This window comes from Leucopleurus acutus (assembly GCF_964270905.1).
Source record: "Leucopleurus acutus genome assembly, chromosome: 1".
Taxonomy (NCBI): domain Eukaryota; kingdom Metazoa; phylum Chordata; class Mammalia; order Artiodactyla; family Delphinidae; genus Leucopleurus; species Leucopleurus acutus.
Genome location: NC_139142.1, coordinates 143,084,578 through 143,100,146, shown reverse-complemented (window position 1 = coordinate 143,100,146; position 15,569 = coordinate 143,084,578). Strand labels below are relative to the sequence as shown.

The following is a 15,569-nucleotide window of genomic DNA, read 5'->3' as shown; positions in this document are numbered from 1 at the left end:
CATATGAGATGTGATGTCTACCCAGACTACCAGGGTTGTAGAGGAATTATAATTAGGTTGGAGGGACTTCCCTGGTGGTCCAGGGGTTAAGATTCCACGCTTCCAATGCAAGAGGCGTGGGTTCAATCCCTGGTCGGGGAACTAGGATCCCATATGCTGCGTAGCACAGCCAAAAAAAAAAAAAAAAGATTGGACATATAACTGTCAGGATGTGGTAATGTTTGGATGTAGGGAGGTTAAGAGAAAGGGGAACATTAAGGATGATGCCTGGTGGTTTTTGTTTTTTGGTTTTGTTTCTTTGCTCATTTTGCTTGAGTAAATGGGAAGTTTAGGGGTACATCTGTTAATAGGAAGGGGTTACCAGGTTTGGGAGGCAGATGAAAAGACTACAGAACATTCAAGTGGGAACCATAGGTTGGGCGATTTTTAATGTACTTCTCTCATAGTGCTGTGTGTTGTATGCCTGCATGTTTCTGATTCAAATGATTTGGGGAGCTGGGCAACACCTAATTTATCTTTGTATCCCCTTCTCTGCCTTGCTTGTGGGCACTAATAAATATTTACCAGATGTATAGGTAGGAACAAAAACCTCCACTGAAGATCTGCTATGCCCAGCACTGTGCTGGGCAGGGTGGGGTAATAGCGGGAAGGGAGAGTGGGTTTTAAGCCCTTTACCTTGTTTTACTTAGAAGTGGATTGCCACGCTGACAGAAATGACTAACGGCCTCAACTCAGTGTCTCACTCCGGGTATGTTAGAATCAGCTGGGTTGCTGGTTTAAAACTGCAGATTGATCAAGTTGTTCTCTCCCCACCCCCGCCCCCCTATGTGATAATGATGCAGGAGGCTAAAATCGAGAAGCACTGAGCTAGTTCTGCCCAGACCCTGTGTTGGTATTTCTTTGGGAGCTTTTTGAATTCCAACTCCTTAATGTGTTCTAGGTTCTTAATCTTCAATTCTTTTCTTTAAACAGACTCCTAATTTTTTTTTTTTTTTAACTTATCAGTGGTATCAGCACTGATAAGCCCACATCTTTCTTCTGGCACTTTAGGAGAAAATTGGGCTTTGTATTTGAAGGTTTTTAGTCCTAGTTCATGGGTTTTTTTCTTCTTCATTCTATTTTGCAGTCCCATGAGCGGGTAAGCAAGCGGCTACATCAGAGGTTCCAGGCCTGGGTAGATAAATGGACCAAGGAGCATGTGCCCCGTGAAATGGCAGCGGAGACCAGCAAGTGGCTCATGGGTGAGGGGCTGGAGGGCCTGGTGCCCTGCACCACCACCTGTGACACAGAGACCCTGCACTTTGTGAGCATTAACAAGTACCGTGTCAAATATGGCACAGTGTTCAAAGCCCCATAACTGCAGAGCCAGAGCAGATAACTTGAGGGGTGTGTGTGTGTTGGGGGGGCACGTGTACTCGCACACACTGAAGAAACAAGGAAGATGCCTTTCAAGCCTCACTGGGCCTCTCTGGGACATGGCCACCTGATCTGTGTGTGGCTGGTGCAACCTGGCACCAAGTGGGCTACATATAAGGAACGTGGATACCTTACAAAGCTGGAGCTGGAACTTTTCCCAGGGGTTTTGGGCATTACCCTGCCCTGGAGGGGAAGAAATCCATGCAAGCACAGGGATATGCAGCTTGCTTGCACACACCAGCAGAGCTAAGACTGCAGCCTCCTGGGGCCTGACCTTCAGTGAGGGAACCGGATGCTGTTCACACCTTGATTGGATGGGCGAGCATTGACTGACAGACTGGGGAAGGACTCAATGCTTAGATGGATTGTAACTCTGATGGTCACTGCTCCTTTCCTCTTCCCCCCCAAAAGGAAAAAAAACTGTATTGGATTTTTTTTTCCTGGTCACTTGAGCACATCTAGATCACCCATTAAGATTTTCTCTGGGACCTGCAATTTGGCTTTGGGATTGATCATCTTGTGGATTTGATTCCTGACGAATCCCTTGCTGCCCACCCGTTATTCTCTCCTCTGGTTCTCAACCTCAACAAGTTCAAATCAGTTGTCCTTTTTAGCTCCCGTGGAACTGTTTTGTACCTGCTTCTTTACTAGTCTACCCTAGTGCCATCCACCAGCTTTACTCACACACACACACACAAACAGACACACAGTTTTAACTTGGTTTTTCTTTTTTTTTTGTAAATAATGTACATACTGTCAATTTTTTATTAAAAGAAATATGCTTTGATGTGCTAGCATAACTGCTCTAGCTTCTTGTGTACCATAGTTCTATGTGGCTTCAGATTTAGTACCTATGAACAGATGTACAAGACATTTATTACACTTTTTACCAAAGGGAGTTACCGTTGTAGTACTTTTGTGTAAAACTTGTCTTCCCCTTGCCCCAACTTTTTTTTTTTTTTTTTTTTGTAAATAAATAAAGCTTGGTTCTTACTTAAGGAATAAACTCTCAACCCAAGTCCCTTGTCCTCACCAGAGAACTACTGTGAAGCAGGGATTTTGGCTTCAGTTCCTTATCTACGGTACAAACAGGATTTTGCTTTAAATAGTTAGCAGTCAGTTGTATGTGTTCCAAATCAAAATATCTTAAATTTTTTAAATAGAATTATTCATTCTTTTAGTACGTGTTTTCCCCCCTTATTTCAGCTGTTTGGAAATATTTTATATTTGGATAAGTTGTGGAGCTATGTAGTTTGTACTTTTCTGTATTTTTTCTTATCCTTCTTGGAAATGGGAGTGAACAGCTTAAATACCAAACCAGTGTTTGAAAGAAGTGTGTACAGAGTGTGTGGTATAAATGGGGCTGGGAGGGAGATTCAATACATTTCGTTAGCAACTGCAAATGGAATATATACATATATATTTTTTTAAATTACATAAATTTAAACTGGCAGATATTTAAACTTGACTGATTAGGATTTTTATATGTGGTCAGCCTGGACTTTCTGAACAAAGACCAACTGAGCCCCTCCCAGTACTCTGGTGAATTTTTCTCCAGCAACCATTACCCTAGTCATAGCTGTAAAGTAACCAGCAGTGATTTGTGTGGTTTTGTTTGCTTTTTAATTAAAAATTCCCAACATCACCACCACAAAACCACAAATTTTTTGGCTCTGGACTTTCATAACACATGGTAGACTTTTCCGATTTTAGAGTTTTTTGTTGGGTGTGGTGGGGAGCAGTGGAGGGATGGGACAACTACAGGAGACTCAGAGCCCAAAAGTGTAGGGTGGCAAAAGAGCCTTGTGGGAAGAGATTCTCTGGTGAAGCTGGGGCAATGCCTGACTTGGGAGATGGAGTGATACTCACTTGGGGGGGATGATCTTCAGGTTTTCCCAGCAATAACTCACCTCTGCTTGCTTAAGACCATGTTGAATTGGAATTACGGCCGGGGTGGGGTGGGGGGGAACTGATGGGACCTGACCAGGGGCAGCCCCAGCTGTTGCTGTCTCTGCATAGGGTTACGCCCAGAGCAGCTGCTTGCAGGTCAGGATAGGGTTTCAGGGCCAATAGAGGAGAAAACCCCATCCTACCAGTGCAACCAAAAGAAGGGGGAGCTTCACCGACAGCCAGGGTTTCACAAACAGCATTTATATCCCTCCTGCCATCTGAGCTCCAAGCTCAACTCAGCCTGTCTTATAGCAGGAAGTTATATTTTAAATCTCGTTCGGTATTCTGTACTTAATCACCTTTCCCTATGATTTGCATTTGAAATGTTGTAAACTTGGTCAGTATTTCCATTAAAATATCAGGGCTCATGTTGTGTATATACTTTTCTTCCTAATGATTTTATAGACAAGGACTTCATAGCATTCCCAGGAGGGGGGAACAAGCTGCCAACAGATTACCAGAGAAACGTGAGGATGAAATTGGAGGTGTTTCTGGCATTATGGCTTCTCTGAACTCTTCAGTCCCGTGTAGGGAAATACATTATTCTGTTAGGATCATGAATTCTGTGTCTGTGATCTGCTATCTCAAATCAAAATCTTCGGAGTTTCTGGCAATGGGCAGCACTTAGCCATATACATAAAATAAAACATGTAGTAGAGGAAGCTGAGGTTACTGGGGTGCAAAGCTCTATTTAACGCATGTCTGCCGATTGGCTTTAAAGCACCGGTCCTGGCGCCCCGGCTCTTGCCACGTTAAGCGGACACGGGTGTTCGAGATAGCCAGAGGGCGGGCTGGGACCAGAGGGCAGGGAGGTTCCCGCTTGCAGCTTCTAAGACTAGGTGACCTGCGTCGGCAGCAACCCAGGCTCCCACCCGTCGTGCCTAACGGCTTGTGTCTGTCCCAGGCCTTTTGCAGAATCAAAGCGTCAAACTTCCTATTTTATTTAGGGATTTGCCCTAAACGGCCACCAGCTCGGACGAGATAAGAGGAGAGCATCGGAAGTGCGGCTTTTAGCTTTCAGCTCCCTGCTCAAAGTTCAGAGCAGCGAGACTTCACACAGCCGCTGGTGTTCCAAGAAAAGCTGTCCGGGCCTGGAAGGCGCCCTTTGGACGCCGGAACCTTTGGTTCCAGGCCGTGGACCGCGCCGGCAGCGTTTGGGGCCTTCCGGGGAGAGGAGAGAGCGCGCGGCGATGGCGGCGGCGCCGGCCCTGAAGCACTGGCGCACTACGCTGGAGCGGGTGGAGAAATTCGTGTCGCCGCTCTACTTTACCGACTGTAATCTCCGCGGCAGGTGTGGCCACCTCGTCCATGGCGCCGGCCGGCCGCCTCCACGCGTCTCTAGCCTTCCCGTCCGGGGGGAAACCCAAGCTTCGGCCACCTGGGCCGAGGGACAAAGTGCCCGCCGCGGAAAGGGCTGGGGCCCAGGAGGAGGGGATGGGGGAGACTGAGCTGTGAGGCAGCCCTCCCGGCGGTGGATCGAGGGAATGCGAGTCCCCACCCGCCGGCTGGCCCACTGGCGCGTGCCCACCTGCCCCTCCCGCCCAGGCTCTTCGGAGACAGCTGCCCAGTGGCCGAGCTCTCCAGCTTCTTGACGCCCGAAAGGCTTCCCTACCAGGAGGCAGTCCAGCAGGATTTCCACCCCGCGCAGGTCGGCGACAGCTTCGGACCCACGTGGGTAACTCTCCAGAGGGAGGGCGGGGCCGATAGGGCCCCGCTCCCGGCTTACTCGCCTCCCCTAAGGGCCACACCTCCATTGTCGGCCCTGTGCCCTAGACAGTCACTTGGGGCAGAGCAGCACCCTCTGCTGGGAGCAGATCCCTGATCCCTCAAGACTTAATGGGAGAATTTTCATTTCCCCCCTTCTCCCAGTCCCTGGACATCCCTTAGGCAGGACACTCTAGGACAAATCACAGACCCCTGGTTCTCTGCCTCTTTCCCTCACCTTGCTGTACACCCCGTTGCTCCTTGCTTGTGGATCAAAGCTGAATACCTTGTGATGCTGCAGATACTTGGTGAAAGTCTCAAGTCCCTGCTGACCCTTAGTCCAAGGAAGTATGTCGAAAGGAAAGGGCTTTGACCCCTAGGCCCATCTTAGTGGTTCTGTTGCAGATGGTGGACCTGTTGGTTTCGGGTGGAGCTGACCATCCCAGAGGCATGGGTGGGTCAGGAAGTTCACCTTCGCTGGGAAAGTGATGGAGAAGGCCTGGTGTGGCGTGATGGGGAACCTGTCCAGGTGAGGAGCCCTGCCCTAGGTCAGGTATGGCCACATTTCAGCCCTGGTCTCTGGAGAAGCCACAGCTGAGTGGCTATGCCTGCAGGGTGGTATCAGGATTTCAGGACTGGACAAGTTGTTGCTTGGGCCCCTGTGTAATTGTTCCTTCTCATGTTTGAGAGGATCGCTGAGGGTCTCAACATAATACTAAACCAACCCTGCCACTGACTGGTCACCCTCCCATTCTGGGATGAAAATAGTTATTAATCAAGTACAATAATAGGTACAGCAGATCCATTTATTAACCCTTTACTAGGTGCCAGACTAGTGACTTTGCAGACTATATCACTTTCTATTTTTAGTTTTAAATAAACTGGTTTTTATTATATGGAATATATGCTTATGGCAGTCGGGGAGGGAGACTTCGAAACAGTTCTGGATAATATAAAGTTTAAAAAGTCCTCTTCACCTGAAATAATGGATATCTCCCTGCTACCTCACCCACAGTTCCCCGGATATAACCACTATTAAGTACCTTGTTTATGCATCCAACCTTAACAGGTTTAACCTTTAAAATCCTATGTGGTAGGTCTTTATGGCCATTTACAGACTAAGAAACAGATATATAGATGTTAACACACTTGTTCAGGTTCACACAGCTTCCATTTCAGTTTGACTAACCCTCAGTCTCAGGTCAGGACTGTTGTTCTTCCTGTACAGAAAGATGGCAGACCCCTCCCTCCCTCCCTTCACTGGCTCAGCAGGATGTCTCCTGAGTGCCCTCTCTGGCAGGTCCCTGTGCTAAGCACTGGGGATATAGTGGGGAATGAGGTAAACCTGTCCCTGACTTCATAGACTTTACCTTCAGATGCTTATTCAGGGGTACAGAGGCCACCAGAAGCCGCCAAGGACCTGATACCTCCCCAAGACTCCACAAGACCAGTGGCTTTTCTGCTGGCAGATAGGTGCCATTTGGTGGTCATGGCACTGACTGCCATGGGGGTTGGGGCACCTGCTACCAGAGGTCCCTGATTTGTCAATCTTGGCCTTGTCTGGGAGAGAGGAGCCAGTGCTAGGGACCCGGTAGAGGGGCCTGGCCTCCCTCAGCTTATACTTCATCTGAGCTGTTCACAAGCCTCAGGTCCTGTCTCTTTCACTGCACTCCCCACCAGGGTTTGACCAAAGAGGGGGAGAAGACCAGCTATGTCCTGACTGAAAAGCTGGGGGAAGAAGACCCCCGGAGGTGAGTGAGTCCCTGTGCTGTGGTTGACCAGTGCTGTAGGGGAGGGAGCATCAGTGGGCAAGGAGGAGCTGAGGCCCAGAGCCATCTGAGAAACACACCCACTTTCAATACAACCATCTTCAACTCTCATAGTTTATTTTTGAAAAGCAGGATTTCTCTGGCTATAAAGATAGTGTTTTCGTTCTTGGGTTAAATACAGAAAAGCACAAAGAAGTAAATAACTCCCATTATCCCATCACTTAGTGATGGGATAGTCAGCATTCTTCTCAGGAATTCTTTCAAATGTAGTTTTTACTAGTTGAGGTTGTATTTCTTTGATATTTTGAATCCTGATTTTTAAAAAATCCATATTATAACATGCATTTTATGACACTATCAAAAACTCTTCTTAGGTATTATATTTATTGAACATTGTGTATCTGATGTTTCCAGGCACTGGGACTGATGGTGAATGATGTGATTCTTGACAGCAAGGGCGACTCACATATACTTAATAATTGCAAAACTGATGAGGGCTTTGAAAGAAAAAACTTTCAACATAAGAAATCTGTTCTAGACTAGGGAGAGGGATAAGAGGAGAGTCATGGAAGGCTTCCCGAAGGAAGTCATGTTTGCTCTCTGAAGACTGAGTAGAACAGCACCACAGCCCACCATGCTCTCCAAACAGTGGCCTGCCCATATTGGCTAATGGATCTTTGCTCTGAAAGACTGGACCTGGGAGATCCAAACATGTTTTTAATGTGCAAAGAGGGTTCTGAGACCAAGGCAGTGCATTGTAAAGACAGCTTTGGAAATAAAAGTCTAAACAACAGTATAATTCACATGGTTCCAAACTTGGCTACTTATTCACCCCAACCAAGGCAGAACACTCATCAGCAGAATTTGGTGTAGTCTGTTGTTTCTACCATGACCCTCTCTCACACGCACCTGACATAACTGTGAGATCCTCTGGGTGGTAGATCCTGGGGGTGAATAGGGAGGGGTCTGCTGGATGCCTCTTTGGTCCTCCCTCCCCAAGCCCCAGAGTCCTCTGCCAGTCCCTTGGCCTGAGGCTGCCTCCCCGCATTTGTAGCCTGACCCTCTATGTGGAAGTAGCCTGCAATGGGCTCCTGGGGGCCGGGAAGGGAACCATGATCGCAGCCCCTGACCCAGAGAAGATGTTCCAGGTGAGCCGGGCTGAGCTGGCCGTGTTCCACCGGGATGTCCATAAGCTCCTGGTGGATCTGGAGCTGCTGCTGGGGATGGCCAAGGTACTCGACACCCCCGCGCCACCTGCTCACCCTCTAGAGCCCTGTTCCAGGCAGGCTGTTTCTTGGGTCAGATAGTTGGAGCTCTGGGAATCCAGAATAGGGAGGGTGTTTCATGCCTGCCTGAGTGTTGAGAGGATTTCCCTGTGTAAAGGGGAGGAAGGAGACAGTGCTGAGCAGGGGGGCCAGCAGGAGCACAGGGTTGGAGGTAGGGAGGAGCTCTGCTGAGAACCCGTGGGAGATCAGCTGGGGTCTAATTTTGGAGACTCTCCTTGCTTGAGATGGGGATTAAGGGACAGAACCCTGCTGCAGGGCCTCGGGGAGGACAACCAGCGCAGCTACCAGGCCCTGTACACAGCCAACCAGATGGTGAACATATGTGACCCCGCCCAGCCGGAGACCTTCCCAGTGGCCCAGGCCCTGGCCTCCAAGTTCTTTGGCCAACGTGGGGGTGAAAGCCAGCATACCGTCCATGCCCTGGGGCACTGCCACATTGATACAGGTAGGGCAGCAGTTGGCTGGGCTGGTTCGGGGAGGCAGGAGTGGCCTCGAAGACCTGGCTGTGCCCTGGAAGCACTGTGTGATCCACATCGAGTTCTTGCCCCTCTTGGACCTCAGTTTTCCCTGGGGAAAGGGGAATGGGCTGTAGGCTCTGCTAGATGTGGCTTCATTTATTCTTTCAACAAAATCTGATGCCCCGTGTGGCCCCATGCTAGATATTGAGAGGGTAGGACTGTAGAGACTGGTGATCACAAAATAGGCAGACACAGTTGCTGCCAGGATGGAGGGAAGGATCGGGGGCTGGGGAGCCCAGAAGAGGCATTTAACCCAGCTGGGTCTGGGGGATTCAAGAAAGGTTTCTCAGAGGAGATGACCTTTGAACAGAGTGAGAATGAGTAAGAATTTGACAAGTGCCCAAGTCCTCAGATAGGAGTGATGTGGAAGTAGTTGAGATGGGGACTCAAGCCCAGGGAGAGGTTTCCTGGGGAAGATTAGGAGGTCAGTTTTGAACCTGGTTAAGTCTGCAGTGTCTGTGAGGCTTATGGGAAATTACATTTTTAAAAAACTCCCCAAAGTATTGATTCTGATGCAGCTAAAGTTTCTGAACCACAGAACAAGGGCTTTCTCTGCTGTGCCAAAGCATGGGATGTAGAGTTCTGGGCTGGTAAAGAAGGAACTGAGGCCTAGAGGTTGCAAGAGGCTGTAGTGCCTCACGCGGGACAGCTGGCCCAGGCAGGTCCATCTCAGGAAGCTGTGCCCTCTGTTCCAGGCTGTCCTTCAATGTGCGTGCAGGGGAAGGGCCAACCCCCACTGCCTCTTATAGGATCCTCTCAGGGGTGTCTAAACCTCAGAGTAAGGCTGTTCCAGGGACTGGGGCCCCCATTTCCTGATGTAAAATTGATCCGATAGGCCCAGCCAACCTCCTTTCCCCAGTCCCTACTCCTGCCTTGCAAGAGTGATGTAAAGTGACAGCTCAGGAGAGATGCCACAGGACTTTGCAGGGAAAGGGCCTGGGATGGACGGAAGGCTAGGATGACCCTCTGGAGGTCCAGGCTGGGCGTGGTTGGATGCTGGGGGGCAGGGGTGCGGCTGGAGATCTGTGAGGAGCTGGGGACCTTGCTGCTCTCCTATCCTCCACCCTCCTCCCCGTATAGCCTGGCTCTGGCCCTTCAAGGAGACCGTGCGGAAATGTGCCCGGAGCTGGGTGACAGTCGTTCAGCTCATGGAGCGGAATCCTGAGTTCATCTTTGCCTGCTCCCAGGTCAGAGGGACGGCTGTGCGGTGGTACCTGGAGCCCAATGGGCGCTAGTGTGAGGTTCCGAGGGCTTCTGGGGCCTGAGGGGCAGGGCTACTCACCCTCAGCCACCCACTGGGCCCCAGGTGCTCAGCCCTGGGTGGGGTTCTTGTCCCCCTGGCCCAGCTCCTGCCTCGTCTGCCCCACAGGCACAGCAGCTCGCGTGGGTGAAGAGCCACTACCCTGGCCTGCATGCCCGGCTCCAGGAGTTCGCCTGCCGTGGGCAATTTGTGCCCGTCGGGGGCACCTGGGTGGAGATGGTAAGTGCAGTCCACAGCCCTGGCCCCAGAAACCTCCCCTCTGGCAGACAGACAGGTGGGCCTGTGAGGAGATGGACACTCCCTGGGCACTGACTATAACCCAGTGTCAGAGCCCTGGCTGCTCCTGTCCGGGTGGTTGGCCTGAGCTCCACCTGGTGCTGACCCCAGCTGCCTCCCTGTTCTCTCATTGCCAGGATGGGAACCTTCCCAGTGGAGAGGCCATGGTGAGGCAGTTCCTGCAGGGACAGAGCTTCTTCCTGCAGGAGTTTGGGAAGATGTGCTCTGAGGTAGGCTGGGAGCCGGCTGCGCCTGCAGGCGCATGGGGCTGGAGCTTGCCCTTGAGTGATGAGGGGCAGAGGCTGTGCCCGTGCTGCCGAGCCGTGGTTGCCGTGCCCAGAGGCCCTTTCCCTGCAGTTCTGGCTGCCAGACACATTCGGCTACTCAGCGCAGCTCCCACAGATCATGCGCAGCTGTGGCCTCAGGCACTTCCTCACCCAAAAACTGAGCTGGAACTTGGTGAACTCCTTCCCGGTGAGCAGGCCCCAGGGAACCAGGCTCAGAGTGGGCCTGGGTCCCACCTAGCCCATACATCTCCGTCCAGGCTTATTGAGGGGCCCTGGACAAGCCACCCAACCCCGACCCAGAGAAGGCATGCCTCCCCCAGGGTCACACAACAGGAGGGGCAGGTCTAGGAGGCCCGGCTCTGCCTCAGCCCTGACTCTGCCCTCTCTCTTCTACCTGTTTCCCTGCCTGCAGCACCATACCTTTTTCTGGGAGGGGCTGGATGGCTCCCGGGTGCTGGCCCACTTCCCGCCTGGTGACTCATATGGGATGCAGGGCAGTGTGGAGGAGGTGAGAGGGCACCTAGTGGCCAAGGTCGGGGATGGGAGGCAGGCCGGAGAGGGCTGGGTGTCCTGTTCTAAGCTGACCCTGAGCCCACCTGTGCAGGTGCTGAAGACTGTGGCCAAAAACCGGGACAAGGGGCGTACCAACCACAGTGCCTTCCTCTTTGGCTTTGGGGATGGGGGTGGTGGCCCCACCCAGACCATGGTGGACCGCTTGAAGCGGCTGTGCAATACAGATGGGCTGCCCAGGTCAGGCCTGGGCTCACTCAGCCCTACCCTCCACCCTTGCCTTTAGTCCCTTCTGCTCAAATATTGCACCCGACACCTCCCCTAAACCTTGTCCCCCTCCAGTCCCAGACCATGGGCTCCTCCCAACTTCTACCCTGGTGGTAGGGTGGGGGGAAAGCTAAAGGTGGGACGGGGCTTAAACCTACTAGAGAGAAAACTCTCCTGGGGTGTCCAGAACTGGCTTTGTGTGGACAGGGAGCTTTCTGGGCGTGGCTCCTTTCTGTCGGGACTGGGTCTCTTGTCACCCTTGCATGGAAGAAGGGTGAATCGCACGGCCAAGCTGGGAGACCCAGGCTTGCAGTCTCCCTCAGGGTGCAGTTCTCTTCTCCGGAGCGACTCTTCTCGGCGCTGGAGGGCCACTCGGGGCAGCTGTGCACGTGGGTCGGAGAGCTCTTCCTGGAGCTACATAATGGCACCTACACCACCCATGCCCAGGTCAGGAGCTGGTTGCTGAGCCAAATGGGGAGGGCGTGCCCTTGAGAGGCCCAGAGGGTCAGAGGAGGAAGCAGGGGACAGAGCCCAGCCCAGACCTGGGGGAAGAGGCTTGTGTTCCACGGAGGAGGCGAGAGGAGAGAAGTGCAAGAGCTGGGTGGTCAGGAGCCTGGAGGAGGCAGGACTGAGCATCCCTGAGGGAGGAAGGGCTTGGGCTGAGGGGAGAGCAGGGAGGCATCTGGGGTAGATAACTCACAAGAGGCCCTGGGGAGCCACCAGGGGTTCTGAGTAGGGGAAGGCTTTGGAAGATGTCCTGGGATGCTTGAACAGACTCTAGACTGATTCTCCCTACCCTGGGCTCAGATCAAGAAGGGGAACCGGGAGTGTGAGCGGATCCTGCATGACGTGGAGCTGCTCAGCAGCCTGGCCCTGGCCCGCAGTGCCCAGTTCCTCTACCCGGCCGCCCAGCTGCAGGACCTCTGGAGGTCAGTCTGTCTTCTGCTCCCCTGCCACCCACCAGCCTCACCCCAGACACCTCTGCGGCTGCCCCTCCCTCCCAGCCTTCCGCAGCCCTGCCCTTGGCCCCCCGCAGGCTCCTGCTTCTGAACCAGTTCCACGATGTGGTGACTGGAAGCTGCATCCAGCTGGTGGCAGAGGAAGCCATGTGCCACTACGAAGGTGAGGCTGACAACATTTCCGCTGCTCTCCAGCACCCAGGGCAGAGTGTCTCCTGTGGGACATTCAGGGGTCACCCAGACCCACTGCCCACCCATGACCAGCCAGTCTCTCCCCAGACATCCGTTCCCGTGGCAACACGCTGCTCAGCGCTGCAGCCGCAGCCCTTTGTGCCGGGGAGCCAGGTCCTGAGGGCCTCCTCATTGTCAACACACTGCCCTGGAAGCGCACTGAAGTGCTGGCCCTGCCCAGGCCTGGTGGGGCCCACTGCCTAGGTATGAGCTGGGGAGAAGGGTGGCTACTGTAGCAGGAGGGATCAAGGCCAAATCGAGAGTTGGGGACATTCCCCTGGAGATCTCTGCCCCGGGTTGCCCCAGGCTAGAGAGTACTAGTAATACTCACCCCCTCCAGCCCCCCACCCCGCCCCGAGTATGGTTCCTGGAAGGTGAAGGAGGCTGCGCTGATGCCCAGGCCTCATCCCCAGCTCTGGTGACAGTGCCCAGCATGGGCTATGCTCCTGCTCCCACCCCCACCTCGCTGCAGCCCCTGCTGCCCCAGCAGCCTGTGTTTGTAGTGCAGGAGGTGAGTGCTGGCACATCGCAGTGGGCGGGGGCTGGCTGTCCTGGGCTGTCCCTGACAACCAACGTGGGGGTTCTGAGCTCCCCAACCTGGAGCAGGTGGCAAGGCAGGGCTGGGGCTGGGGTTGGGCGGGCTATTGGTGGCGGGAAGCTTCTGCGGACTTAGCCTCAAGGCCCCCTTCCACCAAGACTGACGGTTCTGTGACTCTGGACAACGGCATCATCCGGGTGAGGCTGGACCCAACTGGCCGCCTGACGTCTCTGGTGCTGGTGGCCTCCGGCAGGTGCTAACCCCTCACTGCCCTCTCCCAGTGCCTGGCAGGGGACCCCAGACCTCTCATTCCCTCTGTCCCCTGGCCACAGCTGACCACAGTAGCCCACAGGTGGCTCAGGACTGGGACCCACACATGGAATGGGGCCGGCTGGGTTAGGAGTCTCCTGTCCTCTGGGCCTACTCACCCTACCTCCCACCCCACCCACCTCACTCAGCTGGAGAGACTGCGGTCATACAGTTGTAAAGCGCCAGTCTCCATGTCCTTCCAGGGAGGCCGTTGCTGAGGGTGCCGTGGGGAACCAGTTTGTGCTATTCGATGATGTCCCCCTGTACTGGGACGCGTGGGACGTCATGGACTACCACCTAGAAACACGGTGCGGGGTGGGAAGGACTCAGGGGCGGCGTGGGATAGGAGAGTATTGGGCCCCCTCCGCCAGGCCGTCCTGGCTCAGCGCCTCCCTCCCCTGTTCCCCAGGAAGCCAGTGCTGGGCCAGGCAGGGACCTTGGCCGTGGGCACTCAGGGTGGCATGCGGGGCAGCGCCTGGTTTCTGCTGCAGATCAGCCCCAGTAGTCGGCTCAGCCAAGAGGTGGTGCTGGACGTCGGCTGCCCCTATGTCCGCTTCCACACCGAGGTAGCAGGGGGCAGGGCAGTGGGCATCTTCCCTGGGTGTGGCCGGCGAGGAGGGGTTCCTCCCCTTGCACCCCTACCTCCACCCCCGACAGGTGCACTGGCACGAGGCCCACAAGTTCCTGAAGGTGGAGTTCCCTGCCCGTGTGCGGAGCCCCCAGGCCACCTTTGAGGTCCAGTTCGGACATCTGCAGCGGCCCACCCACTACAACACCTCTTGGGACTGGGCCCGATTTGAGGTCTGACGTGGGGTGGGGTGGGGCGGGGTGTGGTGGAGGGTTTGGATCCTCCCTGGCTGGGGAGAGACTCGTTGTGTGGTATGGGGTGAGGAGGAGGAAGATGATGGTCAGTATTTGCTGGTTCCTGACACGTACGCCAGGCATGGTGCTAAATGCTTTCTGTTTAGTCTGATATTCATGCCCATTTGGTGGGGTAAGTACCCTTATCCCCCTTTCCCAGATGAGGAGCCGGGGCTTAGACAGGTTGTGTGGTGTGCGCAGGGCCTCCTGTAGTGAGAGCTGGCATTCAATCGTGTGGTCCCAGAGCTTCCCTCAGTCTACTGACAGGAGCTCTGGAGCACGAGGAGGCGGCGGGGCCACCAAGTGGGTCTCCGATCTACCCTCCAGGTGTGGGCCCACCGCTGGATGGATCTGTCAGAGCACGGCTTTGGGCTGGCTCTGCTCAATGACTGCAAGTATGGCGCGTCAGTGCGAGGCAGCGTCCTCAGCCTCTCCCTGTGAGTGGGGTGCCTCCCAGGGACGGGTATGGGAGCGCGGTCTTCCCAGGACAGAACTTCGGCGGCTCCAGCCTGGCCCTTACCACCCTCCCCACCCCAGCTTGCGGGCGCCCAAATCCCCTGACGCCACGGTTGACATGGGGCGCCACGAGTTCACCTACGCGCTGATGCCGCATGAGGGTGAGTGCTGCGGCCCCGATACCTCTCTGCCCCTCTCAGCCTCGGTTGCCCCAACGGTAAGTGGGGAGCACTCCAGCAGTCCCACGCCCCTACCCTCATTTTCCACCACGCGTCCCTTTCCGGTCTGCGCCCAGGGTCCTTCCAAGACGCTGGCGTTATTCCCGCTGCCTACAGCCTCAACTTCCCCCTGTTGGCGCTGCCCACCCCAGGCCCGGCACCCGCCGCCGCCTGGAGCGCCTTTTCAGTGTCCTCGCCCGCAGTCGTGTTGGAGACCGTCAAACAGGCAAGGGCCGGTGGGGTGCGGGGAGCGGGCCGGGGTCCCGAGCTGGGCCCGCCCTCGGCCCCGCCCACCACCACCTCCCTCCGTAGGCGGAGACCAGCCTCCAGGGCCGCAAGCTGGTCCTGAGGCTGTACGAGGCCCACGGCAGCCACGTGGACTGCTGGCTGCACATGTCGCTGCCGGTTCAGGAGGCCGTCCTGTGAGTGGGGGCGCGGGGTGGGAGTGGGAGTCCTGCCCTCGCGGGGCCCTCATGGTCCCTCCTGTTCTCCAGCTGTGACCTCCTGGAGCGCCGTGACCCTGCTGGCCCCCTGTCCCTTCGGGACGGCCGCCTGAAGCTCACCTTTTCTCCCTTCCAAGTGCAGTCCCTGTTGCTCGTGCTGCAGCCCGCACCGAGCTGAGTCCCTGAGCGTGGGGTTTTGTTTGTGGAAGGCTTTGGGGGCTCCTCATTTCTGCCTCTCAAGCCTGAAGCAAGGATCAGGTTACCTCTTGAACAATAAACGCTTGGCTTAGGAACCCTGCTGGTAGCCCCT

The 15,569-nt window shown here is 54.7% G+C and overlaps 2 protein-coding genes across 5 annotated transcripts in view; both read left to right on the top strand.

The window, feature by feature from the left end:
• Window positions 1-2,733, top strand: part of SIN3A (SIN3 transcription regulator family member A) — a 66,682-nt gene extending 63,949 nt beyond the window's left edge. For all 3 annotated transcript variants that reach the window (XM_082855063.1, XM_082855061.1, XM_082855062.1), the window contains exon 21: window positions 1,127-2,733. In XM_082855063.1, the coding sequence (XP_082711189.1) occupies window positions 1,127-1,357 (231 nt within the window). In that variant the 3' untranslated portion in view covers window positions 1,358-2,733. The remainder of the gene's footprint in view (window positions 1-1,126) is intronic.
• Window positions 2,734-4,548: 1,815 nt separating this feature from the next.
• MAN2C1 (mannosidase alpha class 2C member 1) lies at window positions 4,549-15,529 on the top strand. 2 transcript variants are annotated; one of them, XM_082842878.1, is made up of 26 exons: window positions 4,549-4,657; window positions 4,912-5,037; window positions 5,476-5,599; window positions 6,751-6,821; window positions 7,894-8,071; window positions 8,381-8,570; window positions 9,724-9,830; window positions 10,013-10,123; window positions 10,318-10,410; window positions 10,538-10,654; window positions 10,880-10,975; window positions 11,072-11,217; window positions 11,568-11,691; window positions 12,052-12,173; window positions 12,281-12,366; window positions 12,483-12,638; window positions 12,848-12,945; window positions 13,131-13,225; window positions 13,485-13,589; window positions 13,691-13,847; window positions 13,939-14,082; window positions 14,470-14,579; window positions 14,680-14,759; window positions 14,894-15,042; window positions 15,129-15,238; window positions 15,311-15,529. In XM_082842878.1, exons 1-26 carry the CDS (start codon window positions 4,557-4,559, stop codon window positions 15,435-15,437), a joined length of 3,123 nt encoding a protein of 1,040 aa, XP_082699004.1. In that variant the 5' UTR covers window positions 4,549-4,556; the 3' UTR covers window positions 15,438-15,529. The 2 variants fall into 2 exon arrangements, with proteins under 2 accessions (XP_082699004.1, XP_082699005.1); XM_082842879.1 differs by having other exon boundaries at window positions 12,835-13,225.
• Window positions 15,530-15,569: the final 40 nt, after the last annotated feature.

Excerpts from the sequence above, each read along its gene's own strand:
- MAN2C1 (XM_082842879.1), top strand. The coding sequence starts at position 4,557 with ATGGCGGCGGCGCCGGCCCTGAAGCACTGGCGCACTACGCTGGAGCGG. Across the intron at positions 6,822-7,893 it reads GGGGAAGAAGACCCCCGGAG|CCTGACCCTCTATGTGGAAG; the intron begins GTGAGTGAGTCC and ends CCGCATTTGTAG. Across the intron at positions 14,580-14,679 it reads AGCGTCCTCAGCCTCTCCCT|CTTGCGGGCGCCCAAATCCC; the intron begins GTGAGTGGGGTG and ends TCCCCACCCCAG.